The 19,428-nt window shown below is 36.9% G+C and overlaps 1 protein-coding gene across 3 annotated transcripts in view; it reads left to right on the top strand.

The window, feature by feature from the left end:
- Positions 1-19,343, top strand: part of tasor2 (transcription activation suppressor family member 2) — a 36,720-nt gene extending 17,377 nt beyond the window's left edge. The window contains exons 12-22 of one of the 3 annotated variants that reach the window (XM_088645392.1): positions 973-1,042; positions 1,423-1,494; positions 1,813-3,666; positions 4,684-5,008; positions 5,412-5,964; positions 6,302-7,945; positions 9,138-9,263; positions 10,003-10,156; positions 10,862-10,967; positions 12,244-12,425; positions 14,262-19,343. In XM_088645392.1, coding sequence (XP_088501518.1) covers positions 973-1,042; positions 1,423-1,494; positions 1,813-3,666; positions 4,684-5,008; positions 5,412-5,964; positions 6,302-7,945; positions 9,138-9,263; positions 10,003-10,156; positions 10,862-10,967; positions 12,244-12,425; positions 14,262-14,350 — 5,175 coding nt within the window. In that variant the 3' untranslated portion in view covers positions 14,351-19,343. Of the gene's footprint in view, positions 1-972; positions 1,043-1,422; positions 1,495-1,812; positions 3,667-4,230; positions 5,009-5,411; positions 5,965-6,301; positions 7,946-9,137; positions 9,264-10,002; positions 10,157-10,861; positions 10,968-11,680; positions 12,202-12,243; positions 12,426-14,261 lie in introns of those variants that run through there. The other 2 variants (XM_088645389.1, XM_088645391.1) reach the window with 2 other exon arrangements.
- Positions 19,344-19,428: the final 85 nt, after the last annotated feature.

The raw sequence follows: 19,428 nt of genomic DNA, 5'->3' as shown, positions 1-19,428 counted from the left end.
TACTTAACCTAACCTTTGAAACAAAGCCTCGTGGATTAGCATTGCATTTGTTTAATGACATCTGTAAAAGAGATTTCCCTTGTCTGCATTCAGACAGATGTCGACTCTAGCCTTCCTTATTTTCATTTTAATTTAATCCCTGTATGACATATGCCATAATCACAATCCTGAACACTAATAAGACCAAAGAGCTGGTGGAGGTCTTTTGCAGGGGCAGAGTTGATCTGTAACCATTTGATATTAATGGGCAGTCGGTGGAGAGTGTCTCTGAAGTGATGCCACTGAAGTTAACAGCAGCCTCATCATGAAGAAAGCCCATCAGAGGCTGTACCCCCATACGACAGTTGAGAACGTTTGGAGTTAATCAGGAAGCAGTGATGCCCTTCTAGAGAACTGTGATTGAGAGTGTGGTCACCTTCTCAATAACAGTGCACTATGGTAATACAACTGCCCAAGAAAAGAAAAGGTTGCACATATAGACAGTCTTCCCTCTGTAGTCTCTTTTTATGACAGTTATATCAAACGGAAAGCTCAGAAGGTGTCCACTGAACCCTTCAGCCCTACCAGCTACTTTTTTAAGCTTCTCCTTCGGGAGAGGAGGTTTCAAAGTATCAAATGTAGTGATGTAGTGTTGTTCAGTCTGAAATATCATCTCCAGTATGTATAGGCCATTAGGCACCTCAATATGTATATCTTGGATGTTGCAAGCATTGTATGGTAGTAAATATAAATATGAGTGTAACAGACCATGTCATTTCTAATTTTAAACTTTGAATTTAAATGTGTTTGCATGAGTAATGCGTACTGTATATGTGTAAGTGTCACGTGAATTGTTTTTATTTTTTGGGGCTACACTGGGGTAAATTACAATCAGGTGTTTTTGACATGGCAATAAAGTATTGTCATGTATTGTCAGTATTGAATCTTGAATCAATTTTCAAGATATGAATAATGTGTTGTATGTATTTGTAGGCATTCATTCTACTGCTGAATGATTGTGGTGTCCTTATATTGTTACCATCTTGCTTTCTGACATTTGAAGGTAAGGAGTAAACTTTTTAAAAACTATCTTTTGAAAAGTTTTAGTAGTTCTGTTTTTACCAGACATTTGTGTGTAGTTTATTCAATATATTGTTGGCAGAATATTTGGCTGCTTTGAAGATTTGTATAAAATATGAAAAACGTGTTTAGTTTTAGTTTTTAATGAATAAAAGATAATCATTTTATTACAAATATTGACAAACAAATGTCACTTAGATTCTTACAAAAAAGGCAAACATTCTACACTATAGATTGACATTATGAACAGATCTCTGGAAGTTTATTTTTGTGATTTTAATTTTTGTTGTATTTTTAGATATTTTGGGGCATTTTTGTTTAGAGGAGAAAAAACATGTATGTGTTTCTCAATTTGTCTTACAGAAAGCACAACAGAGAAGGAAGAAATATTACAGTGCCTATTTGTATTTCCTAACTCAAGAACAGTGCAGAAAGGTAAGTTAAATATGTGCATTTCACAGTGTTTTAAAACGCACTTGGGACATTTCATAATGCCTATTAAGCATAAGGAAGTGTGTTAAGGTTATTCAATTATTTAAATCTAATAGGAAATGGACACTGTAGATCTCTTCCAGAACAATTAGCTTAATATTTGTGAATCAGAATCTGTTGTAAGATCTACAGTATATATTTTTTAAAGCTAAATGTTAGCTACTATGTTATGTGTTTTTGCATTTGTTACAAATTATGTTTTGTATTGAACATCAAGAGTATTTGTATGGAATGTTGCTAATTTGTTTATTTTTATTGCAGAAGTGAAGTTTCCAGTGTCTGAATATCCAATTTCCTCTGATGTAATTCAGATCTTACCAGGGTTAAACTATGCACTGAAGAAAGCTGAGGAATTCCAGTCAGACCAGAATGTGTCACCTTGCAGCTTGGTTGAACAGCATTTCCAAGACTATGTGACATTAAACCGGCCAGGAATTGTTGATATTACTGGAAAAGAACCACCTGTCTTATTTGACCATTTCGATGTACCCAGGACTTATAAACACCTTTATAGAGCTACAGAATGTCATAAAATGACTGTTTCACACTTACAGTCGTACTTTAGAAATCCTGATGTTTATAACCTTTCAGTATCAAAAGCTCTGGAGTTGCTGGCTGTAAATCAGGAGGATGCCATGGATGTTGAAGATGACCACTGTGAGAATGTGTATTACTCTCTTTCATCTCCAGAGGTTTTACAGTCAGACTTTTGGACAGACGGTGATTCACATGGAGAAGTGAGAAGAAGTCCAGAGTTCAATGACATAGCTCAGGCAGAACATGCTGTTTCTGAGGACGAAATGAGTTGTGAGACAAAAATCGAGGAATCTCAGGAACGATTTCTGGAGTGTGTGGTAGTACTAGAAGGCATTGAAAAGACAGGTACTGCTGTAACTTGCAAAGAGCAACTTAATCCGAAGGTAGCAACTCCAACCAAACCCATTTCAGGTGACATGCCAACAGACCATGATGAGAGCTCCACAGAGAATGGGCTAAACTTGTTAGAACCTACAAATGAAAAGGTCACTCTGGAAAGCCTACAGGATGCGGGTAAGAGCCCAATCACAGAGTCTACAAGTGTAAGCTCCTCTGGAGATACAAATGTCTCATCTGGTAAGAAAGCGAATTATTTGCTGAGAAAGGACGTTTTATGTGCTGGAGCCCAACAAAAATGCACAACTCCAACTAGAAAAGCTTCCAGTAAACGAATTACAAGGAACAGCAATACAAAGTTGAAGATCTTGAAAACTGTAAATCAAAAGATCACTAGATACAATGCCAAAAGGAAAAACAATGTTAGTGACTCGAATCCCCCTAAAAGAAAAATGAAAGGCGACAACAGCTATGGGTTAAAAAACATCATAACTGACTGCGGAAAGGTTTTTATTCCACATGGCTCAAGTTTCGTTTTGGGAGATTTTGAATTCCCGAAACAAACAAGAATAGCCACAGAGGAGGACAAGACTCTGTGTGAAGAAAAAATGGCTGCTGATTCACTAGATGCCTCCAAAACAGAAGGAGTAGAATCTCAAGACTCTGGGGAAATAGCAGATCCTGATGGTCCAGACAAGCTTGGTCAGCATGTAGAAGTGGAGAGCAGAGTGGCGCCTGAGAGGCACTGTGACAGAGGAGAGGAGCAAGGGAAAGCCTTGCAATCCAGCAGTGATGTAAACCAATTTGTGAGGCTAAGAAAGCGAAAGAAACCTTTGTGTCCTCTGAGACAAAAGGCCACTGCGGCGAATCCTGAAGACACGCCTGTGGTGAGGAAGCAGTGTCCTCAAAAAAAGAAGAGAAACGGTGATGTCAAGATAGATCCCGAGCTTGTTAAGGTTGGCCCTGTCACTCATATGGACACGAACACACTGCCTGTTGACACTACCTTATCAGAGCAAACCTCAAAGCCAGAAGAAGGTGCAAAGGCCCAGGTATGTGAAAGGAAAAAAGCGGCTAAGGTAAAAGATTCTTCAAAGTCGGCGGTAACATCTGAAGATGTGTTAAAGTCGCCCAAAAGCACAACACCACCGAATGCTTCACCGGAAATGAAGAAACAGAAGATCTTAAAACCTTTCAAAAAACGAATGAAGAACAGGATACCCGACTATGTGAAAGAGAATGGTAGGATTTATTACTTTTTATTTTTTGTTACAAAAGTGTTATTTTGTTACTTCATCCCCCAAGTAGCAAAGTAAGGGATACAGTACACGTAAGGCCCATATCACATGGAATGGTCTGAGCAGTTTCTTATTACCACTGAAGGAAAAACAAAAGATAACAGAGCTGGGATACTGGTGTCTTAGAATTTATTCTTGCTTATCTTTTCTTCTCATTGTCTGCTGTTGCCTCATGCTAAAAATGACGGTCATTTAAAAAATGACTGTTTCAGCTGCTCTCATCTCTCGAATGAAAATATAGCAAAATGTTAAATTAGTTAAGTTTTTTTACATGGTCTGAAGATGTTTTTGGATAAGGGAAAAGCACTAATATAGCTTTTTCTGTGACATTCCCCTATTGTAATCTTTATTTTCCAGCTGTACTGCTTAGTAGTTCTCTCCTGCCTTTCTGTGTGCTTGAATCAGTCACTATTAAAAAAAAACTAACAATATATTTATTGCACAAACTGGATTATAATGCTTTATTTTTTGTTTTCATGCCCTTTTTCTTTTTTTTCTTTTGTTACAGGATGGTTGGATTTTGAAACATCAGATTCATTTGACACTGAAAATATAGCACAAACTCAATCAAAGGAACTCAGAACTACTGGTTATAGGGATCTGGTGAGAAGTGAAAATACTCACCTGAGTGCTACAAACCATGATATGGAAAGTGCAGACATTTGTCAGTCTTCAGATGCACTGACCTTACTGGCTGATTTAGCTCTTAGCTCCAGTAGTAAAGTTTTAATACAAGAAGACCAGTCTCAAAATGTAGTGCTTGAAACGGAACATGGGCAAACAAGGGTGGGCGACAATGGAACTATGCAGCAAACGTTGCTAAGCAATTCTACCAGTCCTAAACTCCTCAGGTCCCCATTTCCCCAGGGACTTGCAGTGACTGAAGAGCTGATTCTTAATATAATTTCCAAAGAACATTCTTACTCACTGCCCCCATCCTATTTACTGTTGGGTTTGGCAGGTGTGCCTCCATCGGTTTCCACTGATTGCGGCGAGTCCTCCAGAAGCCAAGCTGAAAATATGGACAACATTGCCTCAGTTGGAGGGCCTTTACTGCTCCGAAATAAAGAGGCACCCTATCATGAAAAAAGCAGAAAAGAAGCAAGTATTCCTGAAAATGAACAGGAATGCCACTCTGATGGACTTGAAAGTCGGTCTCGACTTGTGTTTGAAAAAAACGGAGTTCTTTATGTATCACGAGAGTGGAAAGAGGAATATGATTTCAAGCTGGACAGCAAATTTACAAATGATCCTCTTGATAAAACTGTGGCTCGAGCTCTTCATGGGTATGTATCATTACCATAATATCAAGATTTGACATGATTTGATAGGTCACATCAGTATTGTTTTTGAGGACTGCCTTTTTTATGCTTTCAAAGTACCAAAACTTCCAAAGTACTTAAATCCATTTTTATATTTAAACTAAAGAGTTGTTTCTGTTCATATGAGAGCTGCATGTCCCTGTTCCTCTGCTGTACAACAGGAATATTTATGTCATATTCTTGCTTTCTTGTATTTAAACAAGAAAGGTGGTCGGAATGGCCTCCTTTCGTTTGTCAGCTTTGTTCTTTACCAATGTCTTCCTAGGTTTTGTGTTTCAACTCGAGACTTCTAAATGACTGCATGTGTGGTATGTAATTAGTTATGTTTTTTTAACCATCTATTGTCTGCTCATTTCTTTACTTACAGCCCTTGGGATTGCAATATTGAGGAAAGTTATGAGCAGGTCCACCTTATTCTTCATATGTGGATTGGCCTGTTTTATAGCAGGTCAACAATGAGGTTTTTCCAGACCGACCCAAGTGATTCTGAAGACGGTGACCAAAATAAAAATGGACCTGAGATGTTACCAGTTAAAGACGTCTCAGAAAATGACCCGTCTTCCAAATCGAGCTCTGATGAACAGGACACATTTGGAACACAACCATCTGTAATACAGCTACCTTTAAATCCTCATCAAGGTGAGCTGCTGGATCTTAGGGAAGAAAGTAAGAAAGAAGGGAACCACGTGGAACCGAATTGTGGTGCCGTGGATGTCTCCAGGCCATGTGATGAAGCTTTGGATCTGAGTGTTCCAAAACGCCCTCAGGAGGATCTCTCCAGCTCCACCAGCAACTCAGAGCAAGGAGCTCAAGACAAGAATTGCTTCACACAAAGCAGAATTGAAGGTTCTGTAAAGAATACACAGGTGCACCATACAGACAACCTATCTGTGGGAACAGGTAGCCATTTTGTAGATAAGGTAAGAAAACCTTTTCATGCTTTTGAAAACTGTTATTACCCAATTGCAAAGTGTTAAAAATAGCCCCGTTCTTATCCACTTTTCCATGCTCATCTATGGGGATGATTCTGTTACCTACTTCCTAAAGCTGCAGTTTGTAAGATTCTTTTCATCATATTGCATAGGTTAAGGAAAGAAAAGAAGCCAGGATTTTTTTCTGTGTTCCAAAATACACTATAGCTGGGTCTACTGTTCTGGAATTTTCTGTTTTACTGTTTCTGGAACTCATTCAGTGACTCTTACCAACACTCTATTCCTCTGTCATATGCCTTTTATATTTTTAAATCTTTTTCTCTAGATTTCCAGATCCAGTGATGATATGTCAGATACTGACATAAATGGAGAGAAGGAAGAGGAAGATGATGTTTATGATGATAACCCAGAAATGACAGATATGACCAAACTCTTGGGAACTGATAGTGTATACATTGAATTATGTAACAGAATAGCAAATCTGTGCATTTCTAAAAGGAAACAATTCAATGGATTACACAGGACATTGGCAAAGTCTGAGTTTCCGTTGTCTGCTTTTCACTTGGTTAATGTACCAACTGTCACGGGTGACAGAATGGAAAAAACTAGGAACAGCTATGTGCAAGAAGGGAAATTAAGTCATATTACTCTCAAATTAACTGAAACTTTGAATAGTGTATCTCCTGACCAGAGTTGCATATTCCTAGAGACTGAGAGTTCTTCTGATCAATTTAAAACACCCTCAACCACACAAGATGGACATGATACAAACAATGTTTCTAAACCAACAGAAACTATAAACAATGTCACTTCCATAATGGATCTCTCTTGTAGTAAATCTAAAGAAGATTATGCCAGTAAATACCCGGAGATAGATTCATTACCTTGTGGGATCCAGGAACAAGGAAATGAAAGGCTTACAAAATCAGTGGAAGAAGAAAAAAGTGCTGACTGCCAATATTTAGAAAGAGATTTAGATTTCAATCTGTCGGATAAAAGCTTACATCGTGAAGATCAAGAAAGCACAGTTATAAGAAACACTGGATTCTTGGACCAGAAACAAGACAGGGTAATGTCTTTGGCGTATGCAGATGCAGGAGAGAAAAGTCAAGAAGGTGGTATGATGGACTCCCAAACTCCTGAGCCAGATGCCAACAGCAACTGTTCTGAATGTGTGTCAGATGAGATTGACTCACCTGTCCCCTCCACTGTCACTATGTCTGACTGTTGGGGCGTGCGAAAAACATATGACAATTACCCAGTCATAACACACAGAGTGGCTGGACATATTAGGACAGTCCAAAACGAGAAAAAAGAAGATTGGCACCTCAAAAGCTTCCTTGAAAAGTGGGAGCAAATGCATCGGACTAAGCCTGATCTGACGCAGGCATCTTTGGATTTGGAGTACTTAATTTTTTCAGAAAAGATTCACCAAATCCTTAAGAAGACCAGAAGTGCCAGTCCGTCCAAATTCTCCAGTCTGTCTTCATGGAGAAATTTCTCATCTGTGGCAGACAATTCAATTTTCAAATTGGGTCATGTTTCCGAAAACAGTAGGGACGTGCCTCATGAATCAGACACGAAAGAGGTCAAGGATAATTTCAAGCCTTTATTTTCTAGCAAGGCTGTTCTATGCCTTAAGAAACCTTCATATGTAAATGGAATAGAAGAACCTCATGAAGAACTGTCAAACATATCAGAAAAATGTTCTAAATCGTACAGGTCCACGATGAATGCTGTTTGCTCTGGTACAAAATTTCAGAAGCAGATTATTTCAGAAATGGACAATGAAGAAAAGGACTTCCTACAGTCTAAAACAAGGACAGTTGACTTTTTTCACAAGCTCAAATTCAGTATGTTTGACTGCTTACACACTAACCTGAATTCTGTAGTCAGGCAATCACTCAAGACTAAGTACAGATTCTTTATCCTTGAAACAAAAGTGGATACCTTCTTTGAAAAAACAAAGGTAAGCACTCTTTTTGTAAGACTGTGAGTTGCAGTAGGGCTTCATTTGTGAGGGTTTGTGGAAAGAATCATTGTGAATAGCCAAATGTGTATATAGCCAAGTCCACCCCTATACGTCTCCTCTAACGTAGTATCCTTACATAGTGTGTAAGGGTACAAGACATAAGTAACTCACCCTTATATGATAATGCATTTGCTCATGATCCTAGTCTTCGGCGCAGTTAATTTGCGCTTAACAATCACCGGCTTGATTTCATACTACTCTGCCTTTCTTCATAAAAGACCACATTGGCCAGACCAAATTGTGAAGAAGTGAATTTGCAAATGTTCGGATATATTAAGACCCTACTGTATATGCAGAAAAGCTAAAGGATATAAAAAGATACTCTGTATATGTTGAACTTCGAAACAAAAGGGAACACCACCTCCCTTGCTAAAAGAAGGGCATGTCAGCATTTCACTTATTACATGGAACAGTCCTGTTTATAAAATTGTGTCTCTTTCTACCCTTGTGCAAATGCATGTTGTGTACAGTATTGATAAATTGGATATATGATATAGTGTTTATCAAAGAAAGTTTTATTAATTGCTCTCAGAGTATCTTTGATTCAATTTTCCATAAGACAGTTTCGGTCTTACCAGTGTCTGATATGAAAAACAACATTTACATAAAAGAAAACTACAATAAACACTTGCAATTGTTTTTAAAATGTTTCTACCGTATTCATTGTTTTCTGACTCTTACAAACTTGTTTAAAGAGTGAATTTGTACAGTGTTGCTGAGAGGTTGCAGGATTTTCTGGTATTAAGATCGATATCATTTGATATATTCAGAAATAAAAGCTGACATTCTGTATTTTTGCCTCATATTTATCTTTTGATCTGAAATGCAGATTCAAAATTGCGTGCCACAAAATTGCCAAATTTCACTTCACTGTCACAATAATCCAAGAAGTCTGTGCCTTGAGAACATTAGTCTCAGATATTAATGGGTTTTTCTTTTCCGTAAGAGTTTTTTTAGACAATAGACTAGAAACTAACAATCACACTTTTGATCGCATTTCTTAAAAACAAATTTAACTTTATCTGTGCTATTATTGATGGTTCTTTTTCTTCCTGAAATACAACCATGTTTGTTTTTTAAATGTAGCTTTTGCCTCTAAACATCTACAAATGTTTTGTTGATGATATAGGAGGCGCTCAAGGCGGAAGGTCATGTGGGTGTACAGCCATCCCAGTTTAGTCAGCTTGATCAGTGTTCTTCATCCCCTCTGCTAATGGTCATCAGGAATGAAGATATCTCGGCAAACATCTGCAAAGTAAGGATGGAGAAATCTGATGGTGTGTTCTTGCATAAAGAGTGCAGTGATTTGTGTCAAAATGAGACCATTTTTAAACATCATATTTTTAAACACTAAAAAGAATAGAGATGTATATTTCATCAGATAACTAATTCAGGCCACGTTTCATTGAGAGCATTTTACCATCCATGTATTCAGAAAGTACTCAGGAGATTTTATATCTTGCCATTTTTGTTTTAAATTATATACCTCTGACTGATTTTCCTTGGGGTATTATTTTTCTCATGCTTCTTTGCTTAACAACAGTTTATTTGGAGAGGGTTATTTTTTTGGCAATCATGGCTACTTCTAGGATTTCCGTTTTGGTGCTTGGAAGTTGCTCTCTTTGTATTATCCTTATCAAACCATGTTAATCTCTTTTACATCCACAGCAGAAATTATATTAGATTGAGGAAAATAAGTTGGATGTGCTGTTGAAAAATCTGCCAGCATCAAAGAAAATGTTGATCGACCCCATATAACTGTTGAAGAGGATAATTCTGAGGATTCAGCCAATCTCTCACAAGTTATAGCGTTGTGGTTTGATTTTGCAGTATATTCTGGAGTGGAACAGTTAGGCGTCAGGCAGGTATATCTGGCTCACTGCTGTTGAATAGGAAGCAAGTCTAGTAGACTTCAAGAAGGTTTGTGCCACTTTATGCACTAAATATTCTGTTGCATTAACCTAATTGTACGTTTCTTTTCCTCTGCTGACTAGATTCCACACTTGTTGGACCTAAAGAAGATGCCAGATGTTTTGTTTGCTGGGGTGGATTGCCCTGACGACATTCTGAACTGCACTTATCAGGAGCTGTTCACCAGAGGGGGGTTTGTGGTGTGTGATGGCGCAGTGCTGGACACACTAACACTAGGTATGAGAGCAGCAGGCAGCAAAGTGACCGAGACCGATTACAAGTTGTGATTATGTATAAGAGCAAAACTAAGTATGTTCTTTCCCCTCTATATTCAAATGGCTGTTTTTCAAATCCCATTTTCAATTTCTCTCTTTGTCCATTTCTTTTGGAAAGAGGAATTCCTTTTTAAGTGGAATTCTTGCTTTTCTAGGCACTACCACACTGGATGAATTATTTAGAAATGTAGTTAGTTTTACCTTTATCTTAACGTTTTCACAAGCTGGTTAATTTTCATTCAGAGCAAGATTACTTTCTTCAGTAAATGGTATCTTTTTATCCTTCAAAATTACTTTTGACTAATTCCTTTACTGTTATGTTTTTTTAACATTAACTGCAAACAGTATTTATATGCTAAAATTAATATTTTGTGCAATTTCTAAATAAACATTTGTAGTGTCATTGTGTTTTCAATAATCAGGAACATGCATAGATATAGTGCTTATTCTGATACATTACGACCAGTAATCTTTGTGTTGTTTCAACCCAGATTTTTGAATCGGTATCAGTGACAGGATTTCCTGCTGAGCATTTTATAGTTGCAGTAAACCATGTGACTGGTTCAGAAAGCGTACTGGCAACCAATAAGATATTGATGGTGACTGAAAATAAGACATACGAGGAGATTTGATTAACTCTGTGAGTTTTTGTCTTTCACCATAACAGATCATTTCAAGAAAATGGTGAGCGTCCTGGAGGAACTGGGTCAGAATGGAAAGTGGAAGTGGTTTCTGCACTACAAAGACTGCAGAAGGCTCAAAGAAAATGGAAGGTAAAATAGAATCAATGGCAGTTTTTATGTGGTTACAATTTTTTTAGCTTCCTTGACTATAGTAGTTGTGTGTAATTGCTACAAAAGCATTTTACAGTAATCTCGTTATGCATGACAAACTCGTTCCTCAAAAACTGCTTGTAAAGTGAAAACTCTTACAACAGAAATTAAATTCCCATTACTTCCTGTGTGATATTCCCTGATAGGTTCCAGAACTCAAACATGTTCCCTCAAACACCCAAATGTCACCTTAATACAGCACAGAACAGTACCTCGTTATGAAAACAATAATATGGCTGATTAATTATTCGAGTAAAATGCTTAAAGGTATTAGTTGGTGCATAATCAATAGGTAGGAAAATGGTAACACTCCTGCGTGTGCAGTAGTTGCATTGTTACAGCTGTGATCAAATGCGTGAGCACTAATTAATATCCTGTAATGTATGCACTCAACAAATTATATTTTATTGTTAATGTTTAAACATAAGTAAATTCCTTATCCAAGAAGATGTATGAAAAGAAGAATCATGGCAGTGCTTTACAAGAGCCCAGCTCTTAAGAGTGAAAATCTGCTTGTTACTTTAAAAAACAGGTAGGAATTACTACATCTCGCATAAAAACTTGTATAGAGGTTTCATGTATAGTGAGGAATTAATGTAGTGAAGTTTTTTTTTGTAAAATTTGGTTCCGAGAGGATTTTTCACCCTTTACAGAGTTTTCAGATGTCCTTTTTGAATTGTTGCTTGATGAAGTATGCCAGTGTTCGTTTATGCCAGCCTTACTTTAAAGCTCCTGTACCACTGAGTTTGCTGAGTTTGTACAAGGTTTGTTGACTTTTTTGGGTAGATACAACTTCAGCAAAGACTGAAATCACCAGAACAGCAAATATTTTTTTTAAAATGATCATGTGTGGCCTTTGGAGTGGGTCGATCGGTAAAGACATTCAGCTGAGCACAGGTTTAGCCGTACAAACCAGGTGTCTGGTTTGAGCCTGGATCATGTCACTAGCCGACTGTGACTGAGATTCCCCAAGTTGCAAGGCACCACAGGTTTAGTGATCTCTGCGGCCTCCCCAATGTCTGCCGGCATGGGGTTGTTGTCTCAGCCGGAGCTGAAACTGTGCTGGCGCTGTTGTTGCCTGTGATGTGTTAAAAGATTAGTTACTTGAAGGTGGGTGGGCTGGGGGAGTCGTCTGCCTATTCCTCTTCATTCTAAATTCAACAAATTCTGAAATCTTCATTTACAGCGTAAACGTTAAATGTTATAATTCCCACAGAACAAGCATAGAAGATCATACCAAGCAACACTTCATAGACTGCTGTCAAGAAGCTGATATCGTAGAAGTTCTTCCATACCATGAGTGTGACCTGATTTCACAAGAGCGACCTGACTACTTCAGCTGCTTGTTACGGTTGCAAGTGCAACATGTCACTGCAAGGTTTGCTGTTTTCATAACAGGTGAGGTGGCGTTCTCCGTCTTAATCACCTTGCTAACTTCCTGAAATCAGGGTAATGTGTAACTACCAAAACATGTACAATAGTATAAGCATCTAGTATAAGCTTTTTTTTCTTCTTGATATATATCAGTAATTCGCAGCAGAGTATTCAAATTTGCAGATGATATAAGAATGAGGAAAGAAAAGCATCAAAGGAATTGCAAAACATCTTGGATTTAGCAGATATTTGGCAAATGAATAACATTGTCTTGGATATTCACATCTGTTCACGTAGCTTCTACTTTGAACTAATATAGACACTGTGACTAAGCAATTAAAAATCTGTGGCATTGGCTGTTTGCTTTGGGTTGTTGTCATGCTGAAAGGTGAACATCTGTCTCAGTTCAGCTTTCTCGTAGAAGGTTAGCAAGTTATCCCTTTAAGGACTTTTCTATACTTGGCTTCATTAATGAGAAGCATCCCCATAACATGATGCTGCCACTACCGTTCTTCACAGTAGGGACGGTGTTCTTTGAGTGATGTGCTGTGTTTGGTTTTCTCCAAACATAATGCCTTGCATCTAGGCCAAAAATTTCGATTTTAGTTTCATTGGACCACAAAATGTTTTGTCACATGTTTGCAGTATCAAATAAAAATATAGTATCATATAATATTTTTTGGTTTTCAGTAATGGCTTCCTTCTTGTCCAGCTGCCATACAGGCGAGATCTGTGGAGTGCTTGGGATATTGTGGACACATGCACTCTTTGATCAGTCTTGGCCATAAAAGCCTGTAGCTCCTTCAATGTTACCATTCACCTCTTGGTAGCCTCTGATCAGTCTCCTTCTTGCTCAGATATCCAGTTTGGAGGGACAGCTCGATCTAGGCAGAGTCTTGTTGGTGTCACACACCTTCAACATCTTAATTTCTGTGCTCAAAAGGATAGTCAGGACCCAAAATCATTCTTTAAAAAGCAGATCATTATGGGAATCCGTACAGGGTTAGGTTCTGGGTTTTATGTCTTGTCCAAATCTGATTTGGTCTAAAAAATGACATAACAGAATTAAGTATTACACTGTTTAATAGGACTAATCCTTATTAAGAGTTGTTCCAATTGTAAACACATGGATTGCTACAGGAATGTAATAGTTGGCCTTTATGTACTTTTTTTTAAACTTTGATTCACATCAGAATCACCCTTTAAAACACAAGGACTGCCAAAGTAAAGGATGTGCAGATTGGTGTTTTGTAATTTCTTTTTCAAGTAAATGTTTTTGTAGCCTGTATCTCCTCCACCTTGTTGATACCAACCGACAGCAGCTATTCTGTTGAGATAAATGTATAAAGTAGTAAAAAGCACAGCTGAAAATGTGGCAATGTTCTGCATAAGCTTCCTATGATCAGTTCTTGACACTGGTAATAAAAAATTGAAATAATACAGTGAATCAAAAGACTGGTTCAAGGGAAGAGGAGACAGCTCTTACTGGGAGCATAAAACACAATTTAATATTTTTTCTGTTTTCAGTCGTGCCACTTCAGATCAGTTTCTCTTTCCTTTTAGTTGACACAACATCCCTGCATCACGAAATCGTCTTCACTTCTCTCCGTTATCAAATGTATTCCGATAGTCTCTCTCCCAGTTCCATAGTCATTTATGAATGTGCTGTCTATTCTCTTTGAAAATATTGTCGTGGTACTTTTTCTTAGATAAAATTGTAAAACTATTGTTTATGACCTCTGAATTTTTATGAAATGTTTTCTGTTATGTGTAGTATGTTTTGTATAGTATTTTTAATACGGCATGTTATTTGTAGTAAGTTAATCATCGTGACATGGTATTTTTCTTCTTTTTCCCTAGACAAACCCGAAGATACGTTTGGAAAACATGGGATTTTAGCGACAAACATAAACACTTTTTTTTACATATTTCAAAGCGTAAAAACCTAATAATACAACTGATTTTGTTGTAAATAGCTGTTGCATTTTGTACTAGAAGTTGTGCAGCCCTGATAATATAAAAGTTTTATATTGAGTTTTGTATTTCTTATCAGTTTTTCAGAAGGTGCCCATGAAATCCCTCCAGCCTTCCATTCCCATCTTATTTCCTTTATGAGTTCAAAATACTTCTGAATCCATTTAAAAAAGATAAAAATTGAATTTGGATTTTTTTATGATGTACCTAGATAGTTTGGAATCACTAGTTTGAAGACCCTACTCTTAATCAACAACGTCTGTACCTGTTTGGGGGAGACTGAGACTCCTAGATGTGTTCCTTTGACCCCTGCAGAGCCAACATTGTGAGCTCTTAAGCACCTGAGAAGTGAATTCACACTGAATGGAGAAGAATCATGTCTCATTAATAAGTTTCACTCTCAACCTAGTGATGCCTGTACTTCAGGTGGCTGCCCATGCTAGTTGAACTGCTTGGAATGCCTTTCAAAGAAAATGAATAGCTAGTAACTATGTCCTGACCTGGGAACAGTCCTATCCTGAAGACTCAGAACAGACTACAGCAATTTGGAGGGTTTTTTTCTGCGCAGATGAGATATATTAACAAAGCACAGGGGTATGTAATTGAGTTACCCAATTCCCTAATTGTGTGTGACACAAATGCAGTCCAGCGTAGATGCACCCAAGAATCTTGGGATGCACTAATAATTTTTCATACTGCTGTGTTAAGTGTAGTGATTTTCAGAGTTTTAAGTTAGAATTGCCAGTTATTATTTTATCTTCTTGTCATTGTGGAATTGTCATTTGTCTTTTGAGACACTATAAGCCCTGGCAGCTGTTTACAGGAAGTTTGAAATCAATTGGAAGCAATACGTCTTTCATGAAGACACTGTAAGGAAACTCCTTGCCGTTTTCAGTCTGCATAATCGAAGGGACAGGAAATGTCTTCAGGTTTGCTATCCAAAAAAACTGTCATACATAAAGGCAGCATGACCCCTATAGAAATACTTGTTTTCAATTGGACCTACATGTTTCAGCATAAAATGTTCTCATAAAATAAACAAACATAAAATGTTCTCATGTTTGTTTTCCTAAAATGAATTTATATTTTGATTTTAAGTGTTGTAAATTTTATTTAGACGGCATACCCACATATTTGTGGATGAGGTTCTGTTCTATAATAGCTATTCTGTAAATAGATTTAGAGCAAAAAAACTTGGACTTTGTTTCTCAAATGGTTTATCATTTTTTAAGATATATTTTTTACAAGGGGGATAATTTATAGCAAGTATGTTTTTATTGATGGTTAATTTATAAACAGCATGCTTATTTTTTAAGATATCCAAACAACACGATTGAAATTGTAGTGATGTCACCTCATACTTCTGTAACAGGGTGGCTTTAACACAGTCTGGACAAACTGGACAAGGGTACAAGATGAAGGCTGGTGACAGGGATTTCCTGCCTGTAAATGAAAGGATTTACAATGGACTGTAAGGCTGTTCTGTACAGACTGGTCCTGCTCACTTTTTACTAGATTGAACTTTTCTGTTTTTATGTGCTATATTACCTTTGTGAGAAATCATTGCTGCTGTGTTTTGGCGCTCAGATGTTTGTTCAGTTGCATTATATAAGCTGCTCTAAGAAGAAGGAGGGAATTACATTTACAGGTCTGTCAGAAACACAATAACCTGTATATATTTTTTTGTTGTAATAATATTTCATTACTAAAGGAAGAAGAATGTCCCTGTATTGTAGCTATCTTGGTGTTGAGCGTTCTTGATAGCCTTATGTGATTTTACAGAATCTCATGCAACATGGTATTGTAAAGTCCAAAGGCCATGGCGTGCGCCTCTTTTAAATATACTCACAAGGTGAACAACAAATTCTTTATTTTTTTCATCTGAACAGCATCTGTTCTAGAATGACTTTGGGTAAAGGAATATCAATATGCTGAAACGCTAATAAAATTCTAGGTTTTCAAATAAGTGTTGATACAATTCCCCTTGACCTCTATCCATTACCAGAACTTCGTAGTCCTGATAAGGGACACAGAAACCAAGAGCTTATTGTAGAAGCACAAAGCAGGACTGGAGACACAATTGATGGCACTTTAGTCCATCAGATGGCAACCCCCGTATGTTATGAAACTTAAAAATAAGACAGATCTTCACAAATATCAGAAATCAGAACTGTGTTTTTGAGTGTCCCTTTGTACAGAGTTGACATCCACTAATTTGACACCAGATAAGCCAGTAATAGATGTTCTTAAATCAGAAATATTTTTACAAATCTAGGAGGTTTGTGTGATGTATTATGATGAGTTCTAATAAAGAGGGGGGGTGTAAAATAAGGTAAAATTAAGAATCAGGTTCTGACACCAGCTGGCATGGCAAGCAAACACTGTAGTTCAAGTAGGTAGCTCCGTCAGCCTGCATAGGCTGCAAAGGAAAATTCTTAAAAGAGAAGGAAAGAAACACGTTTTGGCTGTGGGGCCTTCTTCAGGTGACGCACCTTTCTTTTCAGTATGGAATGTTCCTTAGAAAGCAAATATGTCAGACTAGAGTATGTATAATAACACTCTACTAGGTTATTTGGCAACAGCTTAGAAAACACCAGCATCAATTTACAAATACTTGGACCAAAATAGAAAATGTATACTATTTACAAATATTTACTACCTAGCCCCAGCCCAGAAATAAGATGTACCCATGTCTGTGCATGACAAATTATGATACTACCCAGAAGAGACATCTTCAATATATGAAAAGATCCCGCTGTTCTTATCAAAAACAAAAGGCCCTATCCAGAACAAAACTGCTCTCTAAACTGATGCTAAACCAGGGATAATCTTTCTTCCATACCAAATAAATGCGTCAAGATACTATGATGGCATGTTTCTTTTGCCAGCTGGATACTACAAAAATATTTCCATCAATATACTGAGCTGGTCTCGTAGACTGGCCATTCATTTCTTACCTTGTGTTTTTATTATCATGTTAGGGTACTGTTACACATAGTAAGTCTCTGCCATCTAACACCTCTCACTCAAAGGGCTTGGGTTCAGTTTATATCGCCTCCTATAATATCACTTAAGTTATCAAATGGGGATCAGTATGCTCAATGGCTATACAATAATCTGCAATAGTCCAATCATCCTTAATACTTCTTATGACAGTTACTGTATTGGAGACAAAAATCAGGCTTGATTTTGTTTTAACATACACACTTAAATATTTGTGTTTTAATATATTAAGTCGCAAGCAGTATGTAGTTTGTTCTCCCATGTCCAGTCAATTGCAGTAACGTTGTCCCACACTTTGAAACGTTAATCTCTTCGAATTTTAATATAGCACTGCTGTAACAAATTTAAAACAGGCAATGCTTACCATTATTTCTCATAAAAATGTATTTCCCTGAAGTTTCAACCATAGTGTTTGTAAATTAACCATCTTTGGGGGGGGGGTGGTTGTTGTGTAATTTCTGTGTAAAAGTAATTTCTGAAATTGATATCCTTATCATTTTTTTAAATCAATTATTTCTGTATAATCCTTGTACAATGTGTGCTTGCATATGTGCATTGGGCTTTATAAAAATGACATTACGAACGTAAGAGTACTCCACAATCATCACTAGAATGAGAATCTTTCTGTTATTGTTATATGGAGATAATTAATGTCCTCCTCAGAATACTATCAGAAGGGAATACAACTATAGCTTCAACTTTCAACAGACATAATATATTTAAAGTAGTTCAGGTGGGGAGCTGCGTCCACATGTGTAGGCTGCAAAGGAACAAGTAATAGGTTTATTCCATGCTGAAAAAAAGAAGAAAGAGAACAACGTTTCGGCCGCGTCACACCTCACACCTGAAGAGGGCTCCACGGCTGAAACGTTGTTTTCTTTCTTCTTTTTTTCAGCATGGAATAAACCTATTACTTGTTTCTTTGCATAATATATTTATATACTGTACATAAATTTCTGAATGCCTAATGCTCTGGATATGCAATCTGACCTGATGTTGACACGAGAATTAACAGACAAAAGACTTGTAATTTGTAGAAAGTGTAGAGGACAAAAATATGATTTGTATTGCACAATTTTTTTTTCCTGTTATATTTTGATGTAATTAAAAAAAGCAATAACAGCTCAGCATTTTGGGGGAACTGGTGGTGGTTCTGATAAGACTTTGGGTGACATTAGACGTCAAAGTGTACCTCTTAAGTACAGTGCTGACTAACTTTGATAAAATATTAGTACAATGTACTGTATTTCAGGAATGTAATGTTTTTGTTTTTCAAGATGGGGATTTCCTGTAGTGGTCACAAAGACTGGAGCTGTTATTTCAGAAACAGCATGTATAGGGGCATCTTATTTTCCTCAAGACTTGTCTGCTTTTAGAACTAGACTTTTGTCCTGCTCCAGTTCAACTCTAATACACCATAATGAAAAAAGAAACAAGCTGGTTGCATTCAGTATTTTAAAGATATTTTAGATGTGGCAGTATAAAAAGCCTTAATTATAAAATTCATAAGCTCTACGTGGTTGTAACTGACAGAGACATCTATGCATCAGATATACCTGTAAGATGAATGATTACAAACGTTTGTGCTTGGGTAGTACAGAGACAGAAATTAGCTGTATATTTGATCAACATAAAAAATGTCCTGCAGTGATTTTCAGAATTCTTGACTGTCAAAAAATTATTCTGAAGTGATTTGTCACAGATCAGTTAAAAAGTCAACTTGCCCTTTATTAACTAAAAGGGCTAAAGCTTAAAAATAACATTTTATATATATTTTGTGTGGAGCATTATTTTTAATCTGGTATCCAGTGATAAGTTCAAGTAAAAAAAACATACCTCAGTTCTAACATATTGCTTTTAATTATTTTAACAACTTGTACAGTGTCTGACACCCTTTATATGTTAAATGCTATCCATTAGTTTAATATAATAAAGTAATGGCAATAAATTGTCAGTTTATAAATACATCTTTGTCATTTTTTTATTTTGAAAGACAAGGACGCTTAGATTTAACCTTCTTTAGAGCTATTTTAGCCATGCTGACTCGTCT

The sequence above is a fragment of the Lepisosteus platostomus genome, chromosome 9 (assembly GCF_059453375.1).
Source record: "Lepisosteus platostomus isolate fLepPlt1 chromosome 9, fLepPlt1.hap1, whole genome shotgun sequence".
In the NCBI taxonomy this organism is placed as follows: domain Eukaryota; kingdom Metazoa; phylum Chordata; class Actinopteri; order Semionotiformes; family Lepisosteidae; genus Lepisosteus; species Lepisosteus platostomus.
This window is presented reverse-complemented; position numbering and strand designations above follow the sequence as displayed.